General features: G+C 42.3%; 1 protein-coding gene across 6 annotated transcripts in view; it reads left to right on the forward strand.

The window, feature by feature from the left end:
• abi1a (abl-interactor 1a) overlaps positions 1-26207 on the forward strand; it is a 53469-nt gene that overhangs the window by 330 nt on the left and 26932 nt on the right. For all 6 annotated transcript variants that reach the window (XM_037079203.1, XM_037079204.1, XM_037079205.1 and 3 more), the window contains exon 2: positions 12839-13006. In XM_037079203.1, the coding sequence (XP_036935098.1) occupies positions 12839-13006 (168 nt within the window). The remainder of the gene's footprint in view (positions 1-12838; positions 13007-26207) is intronic.

Below are 26207 nucleotides of genomic sequence, written 5' to 3' on the forward strand. Positions count from 1 at the left end.
GTGGATAAAGAAACTGGGCTCGACTGTGAAATGTAGTTGTCCGCCACAGAAAAAAAAAAACAAAAAAACAAAAACAAACTCGGAGCTGTGGTTAACAGTTCGGTTTCGGAGGCTTTTTTTTTTTTTTTTAACTGCAGCGGGGGAATTATCTGTTCGAGCCGTTTATCACATTTATTCGGTTCACACAGAGGGTGTGTCTACTTTTCTATTACTACACTGGGTCGCTTCAAAAAAAAAAAAAAAAAAAAAAAAAGAACTGCTCCCACTCTCCCTGCTCATAGGGAGGCCTGTGTGTCTTACAGCAGCTCCCTCATGAAGTTTTACCTGCTCGAAATTATTCGTTTTAAGACACAGGAAAGGAAGCGAACAACACGGCGAAATTACAGCTATGCGTGTACGAATATCACAGCAACACAGGAGTTCTTTGCATCCCATAAGGTCATTAAACGCACCATTTAATACCACAGAAACAGTTTAAACCCCCATTGGGATGCTGCAGGGATATTACAGTGGAGGTATATGGACTTGTAAGCACTCAGTGCTATTAAAGCAGATGTTGTAATGTCAGTGCAATGGCTGTTATTGCTGCTGCACGCTGAATAAGTTAATACAAGTCACATTAAATGCATGTAGGACAGATTATTTTGTGACCTGTGCAGGATGTATGTTGTGTTGGACAGCTCAGCCTGGTTGTAGCTAGGCTGCGAGACAGATGGAGGGAATGTAAAGCAATTGTTAGTTGGTCAATAAAAGGTTGGAGGTATTGATTTTTTATTTTTTTTCCTTCTCCCCACTGAACTTCTTCTTCATGGGAACTGGAGCTTGCTGTAATCTCATCTGCCTGCCGCTTCTTGATGAATTGGCTGATTTCTGTGTCTGACACAGAGGAACTTAACTACTAACTCTAACCATTTAATATGGTGTCACGGTGACCACAGTCTGCTTTTGTGTCCATTAATTTTAGTGCAGTGATAAGTGTGGTAAGCCACCGCTGAGAAGGAGAGAGAGAGTTAAAATAGAGTCCGAGCTTTGTCTGATTGAGTGACAGACAAACAAACGGTGGCGGCGAGAAAACATTTTTTTTTTTAAATTCTAGCAGGAAGACAACCCACCATATCTGCTACAGGGAGGGTGTGTCCGCTCCAGCTGTACTCCCCAAGGACTCCCTGTAATTTTGTTTTCTTCCTCGTCCTCGGATGATTTGGCAGGGCGACGCACGGCTCTGAAGCTGTGTGCCAGTTAAAGCAGCTCTTGGGCCAACACTGCAGAACAACAGGGCGGTCATCTTTTCTTTTTTTTTTTTTTTTTAAAAAAGCCAAATGGGACTTTCTTAGATGGGGGAGGTAGTTATTTGTCATGAGAGCTCAGGTGAAATACATGATCTGGCTGTGGAGTTTCCTTGCTGTGGATTTTGTTTACCGCAGCCTTCTGTAACGTGAGAGAGAGAGAGAGGCAGGCAAACTGATTTCCCAAGATAAATGAGATCTATAATAAAAGCAGAAGAAGCAGCTTTATATTAGGTTAGGATGCGGGACTTTTCTTTACTTTCAGGTTCATTTTTAGCAGCATCAAATAAGCAAGTCTTGAAGGCCGGTGTTTGTATCATAGCCTGTAGGATTTAGCAGATATTGAGTATTTAATTTAACCATTTCCTACAGAAATAAGAATTTTTTTGACTGCTTTGCAGATCCAGTACTGAACCTATACTGACAAACGTTTCTTTATTAGAGATAATTGTAAACTGTTCAGTACTGAAATCTTGTTTCTGAAAGGCTTCTTTTGGTAATCTTGCTCTGTTGTCTTGGCACTAGTTGCTTAATTTGAAATTATAACCAGCCCTCGTTTTTAGAACCCGACCAATATATCAGTCAGCTGATATTATCAGCCAATATTGAGCCGATACAGATATATCGGTATTGGCGTAAATGTTACTTGATATGAAAACTCTTTGATTATATGGCAGAAAAAGATGTTGGGATAATTTTTTTAAATTGTAAATCCACTGCAAGTTTACTGTTTCGGTGCATGGATGTCATTTTGGAGAATTCACAATCTGTTGGCCTGTTTTTGAACCTAGTTTGTGGTCATGGGATGTCTGGTCCGATTTGTGTTCTTGTCTCACATCTTGTTCTGTACTAAGACAGTTGATTTAACTCATCATGTTGCCATTTTTAGACTTGCACGTATTCTTGTGGTATATCAACATTTCACTAAAAAAAACTAAAAAAAAACCCTTTAGGTTGTTCTGTTGGATGAAAGTAGAAAAACCTTGAGGTGCTGAGGTCATTGTTGATTTGGGAGCACTTGTAAAACTTTATTATATCAGCAACAAGGTTTTAAAGTTAAAACAATAACCAGCCCAAGCTTTAAAGGTCAATACTGTTACTGCTTCATTGCCTATATTTGCCCTAACTCTGTCCAAAGCAACTCACAATCAATTAATTTAGACTTAATTGGGGTGGAAACCCGACCTTCTTTTAGTGAAAGTATAGTGTGAACATAAATAAACCTTGTGTACGATTAAGCGGTAGGTGATATGAAGTAATACCTGATATTAAGAGATGTATCTGATGTTCCTGTTGTTGTTCTGTATGTCCGGTCAAATTCTGGAGTTTGTTTTTTACGTATGTGACACTGCATTGAACGCAGCACAGAGGCTGTTTGTTACTTTCTCTACACTGTCTGTAATCAGGGTAAACAGGCACGCTGTAACCATGGTAACAAGTACATGACAGGATAACACGAATTCAGGGCTTCAATTTGCATGAACTGCGTCGGGCTCGAAAGCCAAAAACGGAACGCGTCCCGAGCATCGATCTAAACGTGACCCGTGTTGTTTGAAATGGCAAGAATTTAGTGTTTCTTCCCCAGAGAGGCTCCAAATATAGCATTTAGTATCCTCACGGGACTAAACATCTCGTCTGAGAAGCAGGCTTAATGACACTTAAAAACGTCATTTTCATGTAGCGGTGGATGAAGAGCGCAGCGGGGATGCATGAAGTCGACAGCCCCCGATGTAAAATTCATCCCAACTTTAACTAAACCCTTTGAAAAGTTCAGTTCGGTGTGTTCGACCGATTTTCTCAGCGGAGCACCTTGTTTAAAGCGCCGCCGTTTTTAAAAAGCAGGATTTTAAGCTTTTTCGGCACGCTCACCCCGTGTGTCAGACCAACAGCGCACTTTTCATAAGCCCTCTCTGTCTGCCGGAGATAGAAACACACAGAGAAAAACTGTGCACAGAGAGCGCACATGTCAACATGCCTCAGCTTGAATCAGCTCGTCCTCTCAGCACTCCTCCCTCCACATTTCCATCTCTCCCTCTCTCTCCCTCCCTCTGTTCTCTCTCTCTGTTCTTGTCATGGAGGCTTTGCTTGTTGTGGACTGTGGTGCAGCTCAGCAGGCTGAAGCAGATGGTGAATTCTCCGTTCAACCACGGACAAATCACTGTCCCACTTTCCCGACTTGATAGTGACTTTTTGTTTTTTCGTCTGAGTTAGTGTTTTCTTTTTCTTTTTTCTTTTTTTTTTCGACTGCGTGTCTAAATGTGTGTGGGTGTGTGTGGTACATGACACACTGACAGGTCAGAGTTATGCTTCCTGTTTGCTCCCTGGAAATTCGTCCTCTCCATGTCAGGAAGTGGCTTAATAATAGAGCCAGAAAAATGACCTTTCACATTAAGATACAGGCATCAGATATTATTCTGAGGAATCTGGAGGTTTTGTCTTTAAATATTTTCCTGTTTTTGTAAGACTGTTAAATAGAAAGAAACAGCCAGCCTGAGAAGATATTTTTGCTCACTTTCTTTTTCTTCCTCGTTGATTATTTTCAGCGGCCTGTTTGTTTAACCTCTGTGACAAGGACGCGTACTACACTGTATGCAAAGTGGGCCACCTGGCCATGTTGGCAGGACACACTCCAAGAGCTGCTGGCTCCTTTGTTAAGTACAGCTACATGCTACAAGTCAGGTTGTGTTAGCTGTAACTGAAATGATCGATAGTAAACAACATCTACTGATATTTTGAACAGTTTTATTTATATTTCTCAATGATTCCAGCTTCTTTTCTTTGTCATGTCTCAGAGATACACAATATGTATTTTTGAAAACCGCTAATCGATGATTCCCTGCTTCTCATGGCCGATACCGAGTATAATTACTGATAATTTCACATTTTTGTATTTTAATAAGACCTTCCTAACCTGTAGTTTATGCACACCTTAGGATCAGAAGAGCCAAGATGTAGTGAGCAAAGACGGATGATTTAATATGTTATTGCTCTAATAAAGTTTCAGCTCAGGCTATAAAAAGCACAAGACCTCAGTCAATAGACACTTGAGAATAAAAGTTTGGATTTGAATTGAATCAACATAATTTCTTTGCGTTGGCCACATTGTGTGTTGGCACCGCAGATTTAAAGGATTGTTAACATATTTGTTCTTTGTGTAGATATTTATTTATATATTATATTTTCATATACATGATAAGAATCTATTTGTAATCTGTAAAAAGACACTTCCTGGTGGATCTCTGATTGTCAGCTAATGCACTTTAATTGACTAAATTCTTAACACTAATAGATTATGAAATTAATCATTAACATCCAGTGTTGGCAACTTGCTTTCTTCAGTTAATGATTGTGTAATCTATAAATGTGTCGTCATAGAAAATGTCACATTGTATGAAGATGGAACATCTTCCATCATCATGTCATTCTTTCTCTTTATAGATTATTTATTGATTTATTAACAGTTAAAGCTCATTAATATTGAACAACTTCAAATCAATTAGTAGTTTCTGACTCTTGGATCAGCACTCAAACGTTACCATCACCCAGTGATTAATCCATTTCACTTCTTATTTCTTACTATAAAAAGTCTTCCACTAACAAAAGGGAAAGGACTTGATTAATTTAAGACGTATACAAACCATGTTGCTAATACATTTCCATGAAATTGATTGTACTGTCATTACCAGGAACAGATGGAGAGTAAAGGCTGAATAAACAGCTTACAGTAAGATGGAAAAGGGAAATGGAAGTAAAATGTGTGGCAAACCGAGAGGTCATGAGCCCGACCAGGACCAGTGTTGCAAGCTCGGGGCATGTGACCTCACCTGCTGAGCCAGCATGATGCCCAGTCCAGCTCCAACGGTTCCTAAATGAGCAGTTTTGAAATGCTGTAAATGCAGGTGGCATGTCACGTGACCTTGGTGTACCTGTAGGACGAGTGATGTGGTTTCTCTCCTGGAGGAGAGCAGGTGGCGGGTATATTTTTTTAACACAGTTTTGTCTCCCTGGGTTACTCCGAGTCCTCATTTCCTGTCCTTCTTTCCTCGACTCTCTCTCTGCGGAGTGGCCTGGTTTTCCTCCCAGCATGGAGAGGCCTGGCGGCTCTCAGCCTACCAGCCAGGCCCATTCATCCTTTTGACCACCTGTCACTCCTCCCCCTCAGTCGACCGGGGCTGGTTTGCTCCAGACTGATCTTTTCCATTCTGGTTAGAGTGGAGAAGTTTCATACTGACATCACTGTTTCAGACTTTTTAAATGCTGTCTGCTTGTGGTCGATTCGTACGGAATATATTCTTCCTCCAAAGTCACCTTTTAATGGAACAGGAGCTCCTCTGAAAAATAATTAAATGTTTGTGTGTAGTGTTTTACTCTCAGGTAGGGAATAGTGACTTTCTGCCTGGATGAACCAATTAACAAGTCACTCAAGAAAGGTTAATGAGTTTCCTCCATGTGCAGAACTGTCCTTTGTGTCTCTTCCCTGACATACTGAAGGAATTTTTAATTGTGCGCTGGCAGTTCTTCAAGGTCAGGTAGACCTTATGGCCTTTCAGTCAGCCTCCATCTGCCCCGGTGTAGGAGGAGGAATTATGAATTCACGCAGCGTACCGCTGAGTTTTTATAAAGAGCCAAGACTTCGCTCAAGGAAGGTTTGAAGTTGTTAAGATGCCGGGTTTTCTTTATTCTCGACACGTTCCAGAGTGACTTTCAGCGCCCCGTCTGTCTCCTCAGGTGGTTGTGTTGGTTTTTCACTTTTTATATTATAAAGGCGTAGATGGTTATTCCTCATTCTGAGATAGCTTGTTGATGAGATCTGTCATTTTATTAAAATCAATACGTTTTACAGCTCTTTCTTGGATCGTACTTTTAAGTATAACCCCCCATTTCATTCGGGTTCTTGTTATCATTTCGTCAACAAGTGAGGCTGGACAGGGTTTCCAGCGACAGTCGATCAGCTAATCCCACCGTGATATCAAGTCCTAAGTCACCTGTTGGCTTCTCGCTCAGGTGAGGTTCAATCACTGTGAATGAATTGAAGATCTAGAACGTGGATTAGGATTTGGCTGTGTGGATGCTTTTATATTCAGTTCAAACTAAATAAATGTGAGTTATGTGTTCAAATTAGATCTTTTGGAAAAGCGATTGACCTCAAAATCCTACCACAGTCAACCCAACCGGTGTTGTTCTTGTTAGTGAGAAGTCACATTTGTCTGTGGTTAGTAATCTTGTGACCATGACCAGTTGTCATAATGAACAATAAAAAGGGGAATAACAATTTCTCTGTAATCACTGTAAAATTATCTTTGTCATTTTGTCATGTCAAAGGAAATATATTCAGAAGTTCTCGCATCATTTACACCAGAATGTGTCACCAGATAATGTATGGCAACTGGTTTTTACCTTCCAGTTTATTGTGTAATCTGTCACTGTAGTAACGTAATGGACAGGAAACAGCTTGAGTAACACTCCGCCACGTCCTAAACGTGTCTTTCATGTAATCTCACATCCATTGGCTTCGCCTTATTCCCACTCAGCTGCTGGATGTCAGACAGCCTCATCAATACAACATCCCACAGAGCGCCGGCTCTCAGCTGTCTCACTTATCCGCACCCTGTCCAGTCTGCAGTAATCTCTGATCGATACATCGCACGCAGCAAAGTGCCGCGTGAGCTCTGCGAACTTCCTGTTGGATTTACACCCGTAATGCTCTCGCCCGTCGGTCCCCCCTGCAAACTGAGGTGTTGTCAAAGAGCTGCTTCTTGTAGAGAAAAATGAACCTTCTGCGGTTCTGTTAAATGTTTGTTTTTCTAGTCCTACTTACGTCTCTGACACTTGCAAGTTCTCAGGCAACACTTGAGAGTTTGAAGATGTATGACATGGTGCAGGATTCCAAACATTCCTGTTTTTTTTTTGTTTTTTTTTCTTTTCGTTCTGAGAGCATTCCCCCCTCCGGACATGTGGGAGCACGGAAACGCAAATGTGCTTGTCAGCTGTGCAAATCCACAGGCAGATTGCACAGGAGGAACTCTGTTGAGTGTTGTTTTACTGTTGAATGTTCATACATGTCTGAACATTCAGTGCAGTACAAACAGATGTAGGTAGTCAGTGAAGATTGTGTCCTGTTTAGTGAATACTCCTGTACAGCTGCAACAAATAGCCGATTAGATGATTGGGTGATTCATTGATTAGTTGATAATTAATCATAGTAGTACCAAAGACTTGATATGGACAGGTGATTTAAGATTAAAATGATCATCCCCTGTATCTGTTGATGGATGCTCATATTAGTATTTCGCCATATTGTGCAGCCCTAGTTCACCACGATTGATAATTGACTCATTTCAATCGTTTTTCCAAGTAAACAGTTCAAACATTTGCTATTTTCAGCTAAAGATTTGCTGCTTTTCTCATTTATGATAGTAAACAAAGAGTCCTTGTGTTTTGCACTGTTGGTTTGGTTGAAAGAAGGAATGTTAAAGAGGCTTCAGGTTTTTCATATTTCTGACATTATAAAAGCCAAATTGTTAATTTGTTATTCTTGAAAAATAATCCGAAGAATAATCAATGAAGGAAACAGTCATTAGCTGGAGCTGTAAACCCCTCCGTGAGTTTTGTTTTTATCTCACTTCCCTAGATCCTCTGAGTCATGTCAGGGAGTCAGGAGGAATACTCATTTTTATCCGTTTCCTACTTGTGCTCAGGCTCTCTGGGTGGAGGGTGAACAGCTTCAGTCTCCAGGGAGGAAGTGTGGACGTTTCCTTCCTACTGTGTCAGTGCAGCCGGCGGGGCCCTGACTGATACTGAAGCAATGCACCACCTTGTTTCTTGTGTACTTGGGTGGCGGTTGTCGGCCGTTATCTTACCCGACTGGATTGGCGATGTAGTGAAATTTAAGTATTTAACCAGTTTGGTGCAGATCCGTTCTTGTGACTGCCACTCCCTTCTCCCTGCTAAATGTGTCAGCCCACATACATGGGATTTTTGAGAGTTCTTAACTTTTGTATCACAAACTTTACTTCACTGGATCTGTATTTTTGCTCTATTCAAGCAGTTATTTGATTATCTAGCTTGCCTCAGCTCCGAGCTATAATTTCATTGTGCGTACACATATCGTGCATTCCTCCGTACTCCCTTTTATAAACCCGGCTGAGGTGCTGACAGCCTGTCTCCTACTGCCTGGATATTCTGCACTCTCTTTCAGTCATTACTCAGCTCAGAAATATGAGATAAAGAGCCCCGGGAGCGCTAAATCTCTCTGGGAGCTCACCTCATTCTCCCACTGAGGTATTGTACTCTCAGCTCACCGGTGCTGTTATTTACCTTACTGAGCCAGCACACAATTTGTTCCTTTCCTGGCGAATGTCTCCAGCACTGTTTTGATTTTTGAATATCTGCTGAATTCCTCCCAAAAAATGGATGTAATAGGGAGTAAACAATCTTGGGTAATTGGACAACAAATGGGGTTAGTTTGTTTTTTTTTTTTTTTAGGATTTTTAACCGGCTGACCTCTGATGCGTGAACAAGTGAAAGGACGAGGGGAGAGCTTTAACTAGAGCAGACGGCTCTAAGATGCCGCCAGTGGCGATGCAATCAAGTGTCGCATCTGTCCTCCCAACGTCCACCGCTGACCTCACATCCCAGCTCCGGCAACTAATGCGGCTCAGATGAGTTTATCCAGAAATACAAAGAAGAAAGAAAGCTTTTTTTTCTCCACTGTACAGCATGTTTTCCCAACACACGGACTCTCTTGTGAATCACTTCACTTCAGCCTGTGATTTAGAAAGTATTTCAGTGCAGCCGACCGCAAACATGAGCTCTGGATTTACAGAAGAGTTACAGTTGTGCGATCGCCACGAGGCCAAAGATTTAACCTTGTGTAAACCGAGCGAGGAATCGACGAGATAATCTGATGACGATGTCGTTGTGGTCACTGTGTCACTGGGGGAGGAAAATAACTGAGTAACTGTAGCAGAGGGGGATGACTGTTGTTGTACATTGCAGAACTTATTTTAAGGCCCCATTTTTTTATTTGAAACGGACTCACTTTAGCCGTCTTCATCTGTTTCATCTTCAAGTCAGTGAGAGACATGTCTTTTTGTTCAGATCCTGCCACTGAATTATTTTTTTCTTCAGCTTATATGAAACCACACACTGTCTCTTGACCTTCATCTCTTACTTGGAGGACAAAGCAAGCATTCATGCAGTCTACATGATCAACTTAAAGAGCATGAAAGTGGATTGGACACATCTTAAGAAATCAGTCTCAGCCATCAAAATGGGACAAACAGCATCACATGATGTTCTGTGAATTGAAACGAAGACCACAGCTTGAATTAATGTTTGTAAGAGATACAGGAAGTACATTTGTATTTCTTTATCTATTTACATCACAAATCAGCATTTGTGCACTGAACCATCAATGGTGCTGTTTGTCTATGCACTACAGCTGCAAGAGTAAGAAGTTGAATAGGCAGTTTTATTACTATTTCGATTAGAACAGCGAAAAGCAGTAGGTTTTTAGATTTTGAGTTTATACGAATCAATGCAGGATGTAACTTTTTTTCTGTATATATCACAGTTGAGCATTTGTGTTAGGTAGCTGTAGCATTACTGAGCTCTGTAGCTGCAAGATACCAGCTAAACCGGGTTAAAGGGTACAGCAGCTGTTTAGTATTGCGCTTTAATTAAGTGGAAATAGTAAACAGAGGCAGCAGAGGCCAGGACATGCAGATTTAAAGTCCCTAGAATGAGTCAAGGATCAAAAGTACAAGGAAATGCAAGCAGTGCTACTCAAGAAAAAATCTTTTTTTTTCGGTGGAGGTGCGGAGGATGAGTTGAGGAGTCTCGCAGCTGCAGGAAAGATGTTTCTATGTGGTGGGATACCAGAGGCAGCAGGGCGAGCCTCCAGTCCTGCATTTCCAAGAACACAGAGTAGACCCTCGGTGCCTGATAGTAAACACCCACATCTTTCACGCTCCACACTCAAAAGTTTGTTGCGCAGACCTTCCTTGTGGATATGTATATAACATTGTAAACTGAAACCTGAGATACCCCTGGTGACATGATCAGGATTGTTTTCTCAGAATCTGGAAAGCTCCCTCGAGAGGGAGAGAGAAGATGATATACAACTGTGTTTACAGGCTGTAAACATGATACAATGCGCCTCCTAAACGTGAGGGCTGGGCAAACACTTTTGTTAGTTTTAATAGCCACTTGTCTTGTCGTGGACACTCAGTAGCATAATGTTATATTAGTAGGTATATTGTCATATTACGATAAGGACATAACATCGATATATTGCACAGCTCCTTTGTGATAAGTAAACTGAACGTCATGTGTAAAAAAAAAAAAAAGGTGGACAGCTGCTTTTGATTGTGCAGTTTCTCAATATTGCATTTGTTATTTGCATTGCAAATCACAGCAAAAAAGCTGTTGCTTTACATATCACAGTTGAGCATTTGTGTCTGGTAGCTGCAGCATCAATGGTGCTGTTTGTCAATGCTGAGTTAAAGTGGTGCACTGGAAATTCAGGATTGCATTTTCACGACCTTTGAAGAACTGGAGTGATTAAAGTTAAAGCAGCAGAGGCCAATATGCCCCGACATATTGCTCCCTTGCATGCGTCAAGAATAAAAAATCTTGGCTCCTACATTTCTTGAGTGCAGTGTCTTTGAGTAGACCCTGTGTAACAGTAAGCTGCAAAGTGCTCATGATAATTAAACTTAACTTCTTATGTAAAATGGTGGGAATGCCCCAGTTTCTCGATATTACAGTTATTATTTGCTTTGCAAATCAAAGCGAATAACTATCATTTTTTTGAACTTTTTGTTTCTTTTTTTCTGGGACTCTGCAGTAGAAATGAAATTCTCGTGCTGACAACAACCACCTCTTGCAGCTTGATATGTAGGCCAGCAGTTCTGTACAGGCAAGCATATGTTGTTCATTAATCTGTTTGAAATCTCTCGTCCCCATACTGCAAAAGCCCATCTTGCAATTTAGAAACTGCTGTCATGAATATAACACTCTTTTTTGTTTGTGTGTTTCTGTTGTTTGGTAAGTCTCCCTGCAGCTGCTGCTCTGTCCACCGTGCTGTATATCGCAGCGTCAGTAGTAGTAGGTGTCTGTGTGTGCACATGAATGACTTGCATGCTTTCAACAGATGGCCTTTTGCTCCGAGCCCTCAGGAGGAATCTCTCCTCCTTCCCCTGGCTGTTATCTCACAGCACATCTGCTGCTCTGATCCCCGCTAAAAAGAAACGGCACTAACGCTGTCACCTCCTCACCCGGGCCGACGCTAACCGGCGAGGCAGCTCTCCAGGTCGGGAGCTTTTAGCCGTACGGATTGCTCCTGGATTAGTTGAGCGCTGCCGCGGGAAATCTGTAATGAGAGTGACATGGTCGTTTCCAGTACGTCCGGCCATCCTCTGTTGACCAAATGTTCCCTTTTTTTTCAGTTTTGCCCCTAACCACAACTACCAATAATTATCTCCTTCACCACTGCCTCGATCACCTACCCCCTGCTAAGGCAAGCCTGTTATCACAGCACAGTGTTGCCCCTCCAGGCGGTGCTCTTTGGACTCAACTTTATGAGTGAGCGCTGTTGGGAAGATCCCACAGAGATCAAACGTGATGGCTCAGTTTGGAGCTCGACTCTCCGCCTCGGCCTGTTTTTGATGTGAATGTGTCATTACCGCAGTTTGTCTGGTTTAGCCACTTTTTGCACCACTGAAGCTGTCAGTGTGCTGTTGTGTCAAAGTGTTTTTCTATGCAGAGAAAAAAAAAATCCTACCTAGCCTGTTTTTTTTTAATGCTGATGAATGTTTTCCCAGCAGGTGAGAGTGGGGCCACCGTGGAGTTTCATGACTTTTACACAGTAATTAATGAATGTTAAAACCAGGCAGAATAGTGGAGCTGTGTCCTTAGTTTGCTTCATAGCATTGTGAGGTAAACCTTGTGTCAACTCCTTCACCTGCTAGTTTGCCCAACAACCAGCCAGCAGCCTAATGCTAATGAGACTCACTGTCTCATTGACAACTGTAAAAGATTTTTTTTGTTGCTTGTGCTGTTAGCTTTTGCAATTTGTGACCAAGCAAACATGGTTAAATGCTGCAAACATGAGCAGTTTAATGTCCTAGCGACAAACATAAACATTCAGACGTGGATATATATTATGAAGGCCAAATACATTTACAAAATGCTGAACATTTTCTAGGCTTCTGGACGGCTTCACAAATCAAAATTATCTTCTCTCAGTGTGGTTGGGTTAAAAAGTGCTGTTTGCTCTTTACACTCGGTTCTCACAGCTTCCAATATGGCTGCTGTGGGATCAGTTACATCATCCAAAATCCCTCCAGAGAGAGTATGGTATCTGGGGAATGAAGGGGAGGGGGAGGGGGGGGTCTAGGCTGCTCTATTGGCCCGAATCCACCACAAAACCTGACCTGAATATGGGGCTCGAAGATGGATGCCAATGTTGTGTGATATTAACAGTAACTGGGTTCCTCTTCCATCTTTTTTTTTCTCTCCTCCTCCCTTTAATCCCTTTTCGTGCTCAGGCCCAGGACAAGAGGAAAGCTCTGGAGGAGACCAAAGCCTATACCACCCAGTCCCTGGCCAGCGTGGCCTACCAGATCAATGCCTTAGCCAACAATGTACTCCAGCTGCTGGACATCCAGGCCTCGCAGCTGCGGCGCATGGAGTCCTCCATCAACCACATCTCCCAGGTCAGAAATACACAGATACATGCACACATAGAAACCACAAACCGTACAGCTGTGACGAATGGTACCCCACATGTCCCACTTCTCGTCTCACTTTCACACTGACGCTGTTATTTTCAAACACAGAACGAGCTCTCTGTCTTGTCCACGGTTCCTTTTTCATTAGTTTGTCAGCCTTGTCCAAGTGTCTGACTGGCTGTGTGTTTAGATAATGACTAGCGGTCTGTTTGTCTTTCTGTTAACATTGGGAAACACAGTCAATCTCGTAAAGTCTGCATCTATTAGTTTGCAAGTCTAATGGCTCAGCAGCCCTAACACACTTGGGGACATACCAGTAGTAATGTCAAGTATTTTGTCTTTATCTTTTCAAACTTGTCTATTTTAGTTTCTCCTTTGACCTGCAAATGCCACACATGTTAGCAATAGGAATGAATTTGACCACTAGCAGACACACTGACCCTTAATTTGGAGATAAAACATTTCTGTCCAGTTTAACCTGGTGAAGGTAAAAATCGACAATAACATTTTTTGCAAGAACTGTGTGCATGGAGCTCTCTCATCTTCAAGTGTTGAAGCTGAAAACGGCTCACTAACGGAGGGCAAAATGATCGTCAGAGATTTTGCCACACCCTTTATACACAGGCAGCTGACTCTCCAAATACCTGGTTGCATGAGGTCATTGTGAGACAAGTTCTGAATTAAAGAGCCAGACTGTTCTATAGAAATATTAGGTTTTTATTGTATCATGATTGTTATCACAATATAAACGTATGCTGTGATAAAGAATTTCATACATTTGAGTTTACATACAGTTGAGTTTTTCCTTACCTAACAGTTTCCTTTTGATAGCACGCTGCCATGTGCAGGTAAATCCAGCCGCTCATCCAATGAAGGCATTAAGAGCTCAGACAAATCAAACAAAGAGCACCAGGCATGTGGCATCACACAGATTAGATCTGGTGGGCATTTACCTAACCTGGAACAATTACAGCCCAATCGTAGTTGAATCAGGAAATATTCTTTTGGAGCAGTAGGAGGAAGGAGTGGTTCCTTTTGGGTTGTGTCTTTCTCGTGTCCGCTATCTGTGTTTTTCCTCTGACGGAGCTTTGCCAAGAGTGCCAGAAATTCTTTCAGGATGCTCTGAAGGTCAGATTTTCAGTCTAATGGAGGGAAAGAGGACTTGTGAGACCTGAGGGCCTGAGAGAGAGCGAGAGAGAGAGCATGAGAGAGAGAGAGACTGACAAAGATCCGGCAAATCAGAGAAAAGGCAGGCGGAAATGGAAGATGGATGATGACAAGCAAAGAAAGGCGAGAGAGAGACCCAAAAAAGGCATATTTGCACACAGGTTTTCGAGTCAATATCCTGACAAACAGCGTTCGTCTAACACCAAGGTCACGCTGCCGGCCTCCGTCTCTATGACAACCCCCTGGGCCACGTCAGGGAAGCATATGAAAGACATTCAGAGACGATACTTCAGGCGAGCGAACAAAGCCATCCCCATACATTTAACTCCTGGCTTGTCTTACACTGTCTGACTTCTGTCTCCGCTGTAAATGCTCATCACTGTCTTTTGTCTTGTGCATGGGAAATTCCATCCTTCTCGTGCTATATTTATGCTTCCCATGCTTGTGTACTTTGTGTAGTCACGGTGAGTGGTGTCCCAGTGGGTCAGCTGATTGCCGGGCAAGATTTTCCCCATTCTTTCTGACGGGTTTCTTCTTTTTGCTAGCTGATGCCCCACGTGGCTTGTGCACACAGAACTATCTGTCGGAACCAGTCGGTAAATTAAAGTCTTACCGAAGCAAGATAACATCTTTTCCATCAAAGGAAGCCGTTCTCTGGCTTCTCTCGCTCGTTGTCGCACCTAAAGAAGCTGACACACCTGGCGGAGGTCAGACATTATCAAGGCCGTTATCTGTGTCTCTATTCGATGCAGTGTGTCCTGCATCACTGGCACTGGACGGCCCGTGTCAGCAGTATTTTGGTCGATTGAGGATGTAGAAATAATGACTCTAGGTAGGCAGATCAGAGCGTGAAACGCCGCAGAGAGATATATTATTATATGTACCAGCTATTTCATATTCATAGTGTGTTCAAGTGCAGCTTTTTGGCCGAGACACAGGTGTCGTGAGGACGCAGCTAGTTCTTTTGCTTCAGTTTGGTGTATCAGGACTTGAAACCACACCCGTAGCTGCCACTATGTCCTCAAAAGATGTCAATCAGTTCAGCCACAAGTGCAAAGCTTAAAGTCCGGCATTGATGGATTTGCCAGATCACGTGATCTTTTTGTTTCAAGTCAACTGAAGTTAATCCGCAGCAGAACTTCCAACAACAAACTAATTTTCCCTTCGACATCGTAGCTGCAAAAATAACACACTAATCCTTCTTTGGTCTCTCTCATCATTATCCAATTTGCATGTCTTGTCAGCTGAAAAATGTGAATGATTTAACAGCTTTGCCTTGATAACTAACTGGAAAATGCAGAATGCCTAATGATCCTTGCATTCACAACATCTTCATCTCTGTCTAGTTGGATAAGCAAGAGGAGAGGTCCTGATGTGATGGCCGTAATGAGGCGTAGCTCTGTTTTAATAATAAAGAGGCCGGGCTGCGAGCTCTGCAGGCTGTGGGCGTGTTTTATTGCTCTCCGCGGTCCGGTTCAGAGGTGGATCATTATCATGTTGCCCTCGCAGCTCATGGTTGTGAGATTAGCGGCAGCCCTCGAGGCCAGTGTTGCATACTGCTGAATGGGTAATGGGGAGGAAAGCCTGCAGTTGGCAGGATATACTGTATGTTGTTTTAACAGGGGAAAGGCAAGGAAAGGACCCTCAGGTGAATACTGGGACAGGAGAGATCCGACTCCTTTTATTCTCGAGACACCATTAATAAACACACCTCAGAATTAATTAGGCTATACAGCGACATATTTTCCACAGTCGTCCTATGAGTCTTTTTCGGTACCATGAAGCAAGGATGCCTGAGAATGTGGCTCTCTGACATTAACATGTCAGTCAGTGTGTGGCGAGACGTTGCCTGGCGTCAGGGCTGTTTCCTCTCGGTCTGCCCACAGTTACAAGGGGTTCGCTCTGGTCAGGGTGTGTCTTCTCAGTTGTGGCATGGAACTGATGCATCCTTCTCAGATGAATACCAACTGCATTGTACTATACTGGACAGTAACACTTCAGTTAAGTTGTAAGTCATAAGACCAGTGTGCATCTTTTAACATATCTTGCAAAGCCTCTAAATCTTATATTAAAGGAGGCAATATAACGCTCATATTCAGGTTTATGATTTGTTTAGGTTATTTCCTGCTTTAATTCTCAAAAACCGCATCAGTTTTCTCATATTGTCCAGTGCAGCAGCTCTGACTGCTTATCTAGAAATTTGCAACAAATAAGCACAGGTTTCATGAAGTGTACCTTATTTTGTGCTCAAGGTTTTTTCGTGTTTTGAAACTATGAGATTAAACTTCTTATTGACAGATTATCAGAACACTAATCAGGATGATGATAGACACCGTTCATCATCTATGAAAACCTGCGTTTTGGAAGCCATTTTACTCTCGACAAAATCTGAATCTCCTGTGCCAGAATTGAACATCATTTTAAACATTGTGCTGTGTGTTTATTAGGTCTGTAGCACCTCTACCTGAATCCGTCATTGATATTCAGCGGACGTCAGGGTCGGGCTGTGTGTGACTTCACTGCAAAACGTGTGTGTTTTGAATCTGTGTGTGCAGCCACAGATGCACAAATGTTTGTGTGTGTGTGCGTGCTGATAGGTTTGACAGGTTGTTTGTGTGTGTCGCCTCTCCCGCTGCGATTGCCATTCACAGACCGGGGGTCGTTTCTACAGTACTGAGGCGGAAGGGCTGATGGGAGGGGAAAACAGAGTAGCTCGCGGGGCTTCCACCTTGTGCTGCGTGTGAAGTGGCTGCTAAGAGGCTGCGAACAGGGAGCGCTTTGTCTGTCCGGAAAGAAAATGCCTCACAGTGAGAACCTCTCTGTGATACCCTGAATAAAGAGGGAGAATAGTGTGTGTGTGTGTGTGTGTGTGTGTGTGTGGATCATGCGCATACGGCCTGTGTTCGTGCTGCAGCTCGTGTCCTTTGTCGCATTTTTTGCTTTTTATTTATACACCAACTTTTTTCACCTCAGCCCTCAGCATATTTTTCTCTTGCACCAGATGATACCTTTTATAAATTCGGTCACATCTTTACAGTGCGCTGGTCTTCATGAGAAGATACGAGCTCAAACAGAGATAGAATCATTACTGCCAAATTGAGCATGATGACCTCAGAATACCCAGTGATACATTCACACAGTTAACCTCCACAGACACACACACACACACACACACACACTGAGTCATAATGGACACTGCTTTGATCATTTTTAAGCGTGTGGTTGAGACAAAGTGAAGTGCAGTCTGCTCAGTTCTTTTAAATTGTTTCTGGAACGTTATACACAAGAACAAGTGACCAGTTTTGTCGACATCTGTGTCATGGCAGCGTGTCAGTCAGTCGTGGAGGAACTTGTTAGTCAGTCGCAGGCAACAATTGCAGGAAATGCTGGTCAGCAAAGCTTTTGATTGGGAGTCAAGACTATACAGCAGCATCAGTAAAAGTAAATTGCAAAAGCCACATTGATCCTATTAATTTGTAAATAAAGCTGTTTAATTGATTAGTTGTCAACTGTTAAATGTGCAAAAAGAATTACTAACTCACTGACTGTTTATTGAACCTATTTTCTGGTTTCTTCAACTATGTCAGTAAATTGAATATTTTTTTTGGTTGTGGACAAAACATGGCATTTGAGGATGCCTTCTTGGGCTTTGGTAAGCACATATACCATTTTTTGGGGGGATATTTTATACACCAGACAAAAGAAAAATGAATCTGCGATGAAAATGGTCATTAGTTGCAGCGCTACTTGACTGGAACTGGACAGCTGTTCTATCACAAATTGACCACTTGGTATTAATTAATCACGAGAAAATCTGAGTTCAGGAGTTGACCATGTGACCTGATAGAGTTATGATTGCACATAATCACATTTTACAACTCACTGTTTCGCCAGTGCAGCTGTGTTTTACAGTGATGTAGACGACCTGGACTCACATGTGGAGCCGGCAGAGTGTGACGATTGAACCCAGCGATGAAACAGCACAACAACAAGCTGGATGCAGAAAGCACCTGACACACACACACACACACACACACACACACATCTCGAACACACTCCCAGTTTGCTCCCACAGCTGTGAGGTTCACTGAGATGCTCTTACTACAGTTACAGAAGATTCTTATCTGATCACTTGAGTCAGCCCGCAGTTTGTGGACTTGGTTTTGTAATTGTTATCTCAGTCAGTCTGGCATGCATTTTATTGTTTTGGTTATTTCTCATTCCAGTCCTCATTCCTCGGATTTAAAGTTGCATGTCGTTGCACTCTGCAGCTAGTGTGCGAATGAGTGTGTGTTTGTGTGTGTGTGTGTGTGTATGTTTGCAGTGCTGTGATAAGAGCAAACACGCATGCAAGGACTTTGTGTCTGTGTGCTGCAGTGTTGGCTTGTTGACGTCCCGTCGAGGAAGCATGGCACTCATCCAAACAGGAAATGAAGCCGTATAGCTCTCCGTGTGTGTGTCTGCGTGTGTGTCTGTGTGTGTGCGTGCTCCTTGTGTTTCCTGCTGATCCTTGCCTGTGTATTCTGGTCTCTCTCCTGCCTCTCCTGGTGGTCTCTCCTCCATGTTGCCTGGCCGTGAAATGCAGAGTTTGTCTGTATTTTCTTCTCTCACTGTTGGGTATTTAAACTTTTCTACAAGCCTCTCCCTCTCTGTTCAGTGGATTAAAGCGAGGTCTGTGTTTGTGTGGCCTGATCTTTGTGTGGTCTATTGCCTCCGGCCACTGGTTGTTTAAAGGTTAAATACATGGGTCTGATATTGTAAAATGGCAGATTTGTATTCAGAGGATGTCTCGGATGACTTAAATTCACGACAGGCCTGCAGCTGATGATCATTTCCATTATTGTTTGATCTGTCTATGAACTTTCTCATGATTTGATTCATTTCTAGGTTTATAACTTACAGACTTGTGTGAAAACAACAGTAACTTGGTTCTGAGAGCCCATTTTCAAATGTCAAGTTAAAATAATATGAAATGTCTAATAAATCCCAATTTGCGAGGTTTGAACCAGAAAACCACTTGCTCTCCTTAGGCGATGTAACAATTGCGTAGATTAATCAAATGCACAGTTTGCACAGTAGCTTTCCGTTGAGAAACTAATTTGATAATCGTTTCGGCTCTAATTGAGTGATTTTGTCATTTGCGGTGTTGATTAATTGATAAGTAGAGCGACAGAGAATTAATTTATTATATTTTTATGAATACAATACAAAAAAACACCAAGTATTTGTTGATACAAGTCTCTCCAGCATGAAGAAGATTTATTGTTTTTTTTTTCAAATCTCAATCCATCATAATCTGAAGCCCTTTTGACTTTTTAAAAAACATTTTTAGAAATACAAAAACAATTCCAAGGTGACATCTTCAGCTCCAAGAACTCGCAAATAATTATTAGTACATAAAAAAAAGTAATTCATCAAAAAAAATTAAGTGACATTGATAATGGAAAGCTCAAACATGGTGTGATATTTGTGGCTCACAGCTAATGCAGCTAATGAGAGTCAGTGGGGGGGAGACTGATGATGGTAAAATAGATTAGAATTGGAGGCAGTTTTTAATCTTGACTGGAAAATTAGTTTTGTAAACCAGAATACTCAACATTTGGTAGATGTTATCGGTATTGATCAACCTTTTGCAAATATGAAATATTATAGGCAAAAATCTTGTATTCTTATGTTATCTATAAACTTATTGTAGTATTGCAACAAAACACTATTCCCATCATATTATACTTCTGTTTTCAATGAATCCATAAATAGAACGGCATGAAAAGGCCCATCACCTCTTCCCAGTATCTAAGGTGAAAGTGAAAGTGCAACCCGCAGATCTTCACATTTGATCAGCCGCAAGCAGTAAATGTTTGTCAGATTGGCGAAATAATTAATTTCAATAATTCATCAGGTGTCAAGATTGGTTAGGATATCTCTCAATCTCTGCTTGATTAATCATTTATCAATTCAGGACCCTTTAGAGCTGCATTTGCTTCCTGGAAGTTGTGTATTTCTGTGCGAGTTGCCTTTGAATGTTACGTCTGGCAGTGAGTGCACAGAGGTTAAAATCTGAGCGAGTGATGATGTGAAACGACTGGAGACTGATGCTGTTCAGTGAATCGTCAGCTGCTCGACTGTGTGGTTGCTTCCTTCTTCCCGCGGCAGAGCACCATCATCATTACCAGCGCATTCTTTCCCACTTAACAGCCCCTCTGCAATTACATCTAATCATTAAACCTCTGTTCTGCAATTTCCTCCCGGTGTAAGAGAAATGCAAGCAATTATTTGACAGCTCCATATAAACACAGCTGATTACAGGAGACGCAGTCTGTAGCTGATATCTCTACTGTCATGTTGCGCTGAGCCTTTGCATCATACAGGCTTTACCCTCAGCTTGTATGTAAACTCAGTCAGATCGCTTTTCCTGGCCTCAACTCAAAAGTTAGATTGGCGAAAGTCAGCCGAGGTGTTTCCATATGTGCTTTGTTAGCAAACAAAGCGTCGACCTTGGCATGTTGTCCTGACACTTTTTTTTTTTGTCTCTTCTGGGAGAGACAATGCCTCAAAGGTTTCTCACTTCCAATCCTCGCAACCTCCGCTTCTGGCTCCTTCATAACACACATCGGGCTGTTAGATTTACCAGAGGAATCCGGCTTTTGAGGGATGTTTAACAAGAAGCTGCCAAACTGAGAACTCCCCCTGGGGCGTTTGACCTCCCATTTTGGCTGCAACTGCAGATGGAAGCACCGACATTCTCTGATTTGCAGTAACTGCTCGGAGAAACAGCCCCACCAAAGGGCCTTTGGACAACTGTTTGACTGCACAGATGACGGCCTTCAGATGTTGCTGGCTGTAATCACGCTGAGAGAAACAGACCAGACAAAGTCTCATTCGCTCTGCTTAAACAGACGTTTTGGCCCGATGCAGAGTTGGGAGGGTTGGACTGCACTGTTTGAGCAGATGAGACAGAACACAGTGACAAAGAGGAGAGACACAAGACTGGGAGCTGCCGCAGACTCGAGGGTTAAAGGGGTATTCTGCTGTGTAAATAATTCATACTTACCAAAAGTTTTGGAATTGGTCCAGTGGATTGCCTGAGCTGGCAGCTGTGACATGTCATTCTTTGGGGCAACTCCAACTGTCAAGAGTTACTTCCACATAAAGACAGATTAATATTCAAGTGTCTGACAATGTTACAGAACCAGCTCCTACAGAAAGTAAAGAGTAAGGTCTTTTCTGTAACCAGAAAAGTCCCTCTGAAGGAGAAGTCTTGCTCTGAAATGTAGCTTGAAGTGAGCCTTTTAGTGGACGTACTTTTGACAGTCAGAGTTTCCCCAAAGGATTCAGCACAGTCACCACAGCTATGATGTGGCTGCCAGCTGAGGAGATCTACTTAAAACAATTGCAAAACCTTTGGTATGAATCATTTACACACCAAGGGGCAGGAATGTGACCGAAAGTTAACCGGTTCAAATTTAGAATAAGGGGCCATTGAGCACTGGGTTCTGGGGCTTTGGCTCCCCTATAGAGGTCACATGATCCACCTGATGGTCATGGTTAGAAATGTTTGATTTGACTTAGTTTGAAAGCTGTTGTCCTAACGCTGTCCTAACAAAATCTGCTTACCTGCCTACCAGTTTGATAATTCATACAAACCAGTGTGGAAAAAACAGCAATTTGCCGTTAATTTTGGGCTCAACCGTCCCGTTTAATATCGTCTAAACAAAAAGACTGTAGCCTCTTTTAAATACAGTCAAAAATTGGCCAAATTTAATTCAGGAGTCAAAGAAAGAGTTAACAAGACCATGAATCTGAACAGGCAACGTTTAGTCTGCACTTGATAGATGTTGCCAGGGACACATTTTGGATGGCACCAAGAAAGTATTGCAGTTTAATACTCAGCCCTTTTTCTATGAAGCAATCCCAAAATGTTTTCAAGACTCAGTCCACAGTTGTACTCGCAGCTCCTCGACATATCTCACCCATAACAAGGCAAGCGAGTCTTCAGTGGTAAATCATTACCGACATAGACATTGCGCCACGCTGTCAGAAATCCAATGTTACCAAAGGCAAAGACAGACGCCCATTTATCCACCAACAGGAGACTCGACACGTGCTGATGCAACAAAACCACAAGGTGTCTTCATGATACAGCTGTACAATCACATTTCCAGTGCGTCTGACATTGCACAAAAGCAACATGTCTAGGACTCCTATCTGAGGAAGCTATTTCAGGAAATGTAGGAAATGACTGTAGTACAAGCAGATCAGGCAGGTTGAAGAGTAGAAAAGCATACATCAGCACTTAACACACTTCATCATAAAGACAAAAGCTGCTAGAACACACTTAGCATCACAAATTGTTCAAATCTGCTTTCAGGGGTGAGCGCGGCTAATAGTGCGAGCATGAAAAGTTAAGAAATCTCAGCATTTCCTGGAAAAAGTAACAGTTAGATGGAGAAATGTTCATGTTCTCATCTGGCTTTCTTCACCTGTTAGCTGCTCCGACCATTGTGAGAAATCCTCTTGGAAAGTAAGCCTGAAATTGCGGTTCAAATGTGTTAAACAGGCATGCGCTTCATAGTTATTATCTCCTCGTAATCCCACAGAACAAGGATTTCCAATTTCTGGACTGCTGTAAAGACAAGCTTATCTTAGCTCCTAGCCAGGAACGGCCTTTAATAAGACCATGTGCCATGTCTTGTTTCATAATCATTTGTAGATCTGGTTTATGACATTACTCGCCAGTAAAAATAGTCCACGTCTTAATGTTCTTGGATAGCGTACCATGGGAACGGAGCACTTTTCAGTGTGTGTGGTATTTCAGAGGAGCAGGAAGAAGATTTTTTGCAAATCTTACCAGCGTCTTGCCGTGGAAGTCTTCCATCAACGACTGGCTCACCTGTCTGGCTATCCACAAATAAAAACACACCGAAAAGTATGTAGGGTGTGTTTGTCTTGTTGGCAGATTTTCCCATGTTGTGTGTAAGCCTTCTACTACGTCTACAGTACATGCTCTGCAGTTTTTTTGTTTGTCTGTGTGTTTGTGCATAGCAGGCATTTAATTGAGGATATCATCCGCTGGCCAGTCTGCTAAAGTGCTGAAAAGGCTGTTTTTTTTTTTTCTTTCCCTCTAACATGTGCTGAAGTGAAACCAGCTGTCTCGATTCCATATCAGAGTCTACAGAGGTGTTTTTCTCTTCTTCTTTCTGATCTTCTTCTTACCTCATCCTTCACAACCGTGTGTGTTTGTCTGGTGGGAAGTTGTCAAGCTACGTTTGCGTAAGGCTTCGAAATTCCGTTTCATTCCCGGTGCTTTGATTGGAGATTTATGCACCTCTTGCTGATGTTGTGTAGACACATTCTGTCAATGTGTGGCCGGCTTCCCATATACTGCCTCTAGTCTGAGCAGTGTGAATCAGTGTGAGGGAGCGAGGCGGTGTCGAAGGAGTTCACTGTGGAAAGAATCTCGTCATACACTTTCAGACTCATCGTTCACTGTCTTAAGTCTAGAAATGGTGCCGGTTACAAAAAACTGTCAGTGAAAAGATACCGGAGCATCTGCTCTCCACTGCATACACTTGCACCTAACACAGAGAACAATACACAATGCTGGAAGAGTCATTATTTATTGACACGCCTGCAGTGTTAGAAGCCGGTTACACACAGCATCTTATGAAGACTTCCTTTTAGATATCCTTTACCTTTACACAAATACTACCAAACTGTGGAACTCCACCCAGGTAAACATTACATGGAAGTATAGGAGTGCACTTTGGATTGAATCCACTATTAATGACAGGGAAGCATAGTAAAATTGCTGTGTCACTGGTATCAGCCAACAAAAACTTTAAAATGAAATATCGGCATTTTTCCCAAATTAAAATTTCTGCCAACATGACAGGACCAAAAGTTATTGCTTTATTGCTAATGCGTTAATTCTGCCACAAGAGACTTGATGATTTCTGCAAGTAGGCCAAAAAAATATGTGCATATACTTGTGTCAGCAGTTACACAAAATAAATTTGAAAATATTGGCATATCAGGTATCTGCAAAAATCCAATAACGTGCATCCCTAAGCAATAATTTACATAATTCATATCACACTATAAATTTACAGTATATTGTGAGAAAGTACATTTTCTGGAAAAATAACTTAACAAGCATTAATGTCTTAAAGTATTTGGCTAATCCGGCAAATAAGAAAGATAAGGACATTTTTCCCATTTTAATATTGCCATTCTAGCTCCCCCTATTGGGAAGCACATCTTGTGCTGTTTGGTGGTTCCCTATATTTACCTCACCTGTTTTTTTTTATTGTGTAATTGCTGGGATACTTTCACAATCAGCAGTGACTCTGTTCAGAGAAACATGTATTTACCGTGCTGGGTCTTTTGACATCATCTGGTTGGCATCCAAAAAGCGAGCCCAAACTGCCCAGTTGGGTAAACAAGTCAATGTTTCATCGAGTGACGCAGCATCACGTCATTGGATTCCTGGGTGTTGAAGTTCAAACGTTTAAAAACAGCGGACCCTGTGTCCTATTTGGAGCTCCAAGCTGGCCAAGTGCAGCTGTAACCAAAACGGCAACAATCTGGATTAAAATGAAATAAATAACACATTGCAAATATTTAGGCACTTGTTGCTACTAACAACACAGCAAGGATCTCTCATCGTGGCAACCACTGCGCTGACTCACTTGAATCCCAAAATGGGAAACTTCTTCAGCCCAAAGTGATCTCAACTGCATTTTCTTTTTCTTCTGTCTGGCCAGAACGTGTTGATGACGATGATGTAGTTGGCAGCAGTTCCATTGTATGACCTAGATCCTCAGACTAGTCAGATAGGTGGGTGACTCTTTACTGTGTGGAATAAGTGAACAGACAAAACCAAAAGGTTGCAGGAGAAGAATTGGGTAGAAGGAAGAGAAGATAATGGAGGCAATGAGTGAAAGAGCAGTTCAGCAGCGAGAAGTCGGGGGGCACTTAAATCCTGAAAGCCTGTAACTGATGGATTAGCCAAACACGAGAGCCAAAAACTGCTCAGTGTGCTGGGAAAACACCCGCAGGCCTTTAAACATATGGGGGACAGTGGTTGAAAACACATGTGAATCATCCACCTTCCAGTTTGGGAAGATGTATCCTGAGTTCAGTCCCCCTCCACTTTAAACATATGGACCATTGGGATCAAGTGAACGCCTTCAGTGCCAGTCAAAATGTCACAGGACCAGTCAAAGGAAGAGACAGGCTTTTAAGTGGCTGTTGCTCAGATTGTAACTCCCCACTGGGTTCCGTCGAGAGGGGTCATCCAGAATGTGCTTTTCTGCTTAGACCTCTGCATTTTTGTCAGATCCGTTTTAATGTTCTTTGGGCACCGGTCAGTGGATTAGAGAAAGCCCTCTCGACAGGGCGTAGGTGCCACTCGCTGCGTCAAAGTTGTGGTTTTTGAATTTTCCCTTCTGTCAACACTTCTATAACATCAGCTCGCACCCTTACAGTACAGCGGGGCTATTTTCGCGGCACACAGGAAGGAGATGAACTCAAAGTACTTCGCCTTCTCACTTCCCTCCTTTGCCAGCTGCGATGATGTTTGTCCGCCCGCTGCCCTCTGATAAGGGAAATATGTTCGGCCTGGACCAGATGCATTCCCAATTTAGCGAAGATATTTCAACATGAGATCTCTTTCTTGCAGTGGTCTGTACTGGAACTTCACTATTTTTGAGTGTGGCTGAGAACCGCTTCTTCCTCATACCGTCTTATAAATAAAAATGTTCCATAACTTTACAAGATCGCTGCAAGATTAATTCAATTTGATATAGTTTGTAGTCCCTTAATGCTACCACTAAAAACAGAAAGCATATGGATGGGTAAATAATTAATATGTCGTAAAAATCCAAGGATGTATTGGATGGTGTTAAGGCTCATTTATGCTCAACGTTAGATCCATTTTTGTGAAAGCTTACGGATACGGACCAACGGAGCAGTACCTCCAATAGTCATGGGGAGCACTGTAGCCAATAGTTCAGGGGAG

Source organism: Acanthopagrus latus, chromosome 19 (assembly GCF_904848185.1).
Source record: "Acanthopagrus latus isolate v.2019 chromosome 19, fAcaLat1.1, whole genome shotgun sequence".
NCBI classification, from domain to species: Eukaryota; Metazoa; Chordata; class Actinopteri; order Spariformes; family Sparidae; genus Acanthopagrus; species Acanthopagrus latus.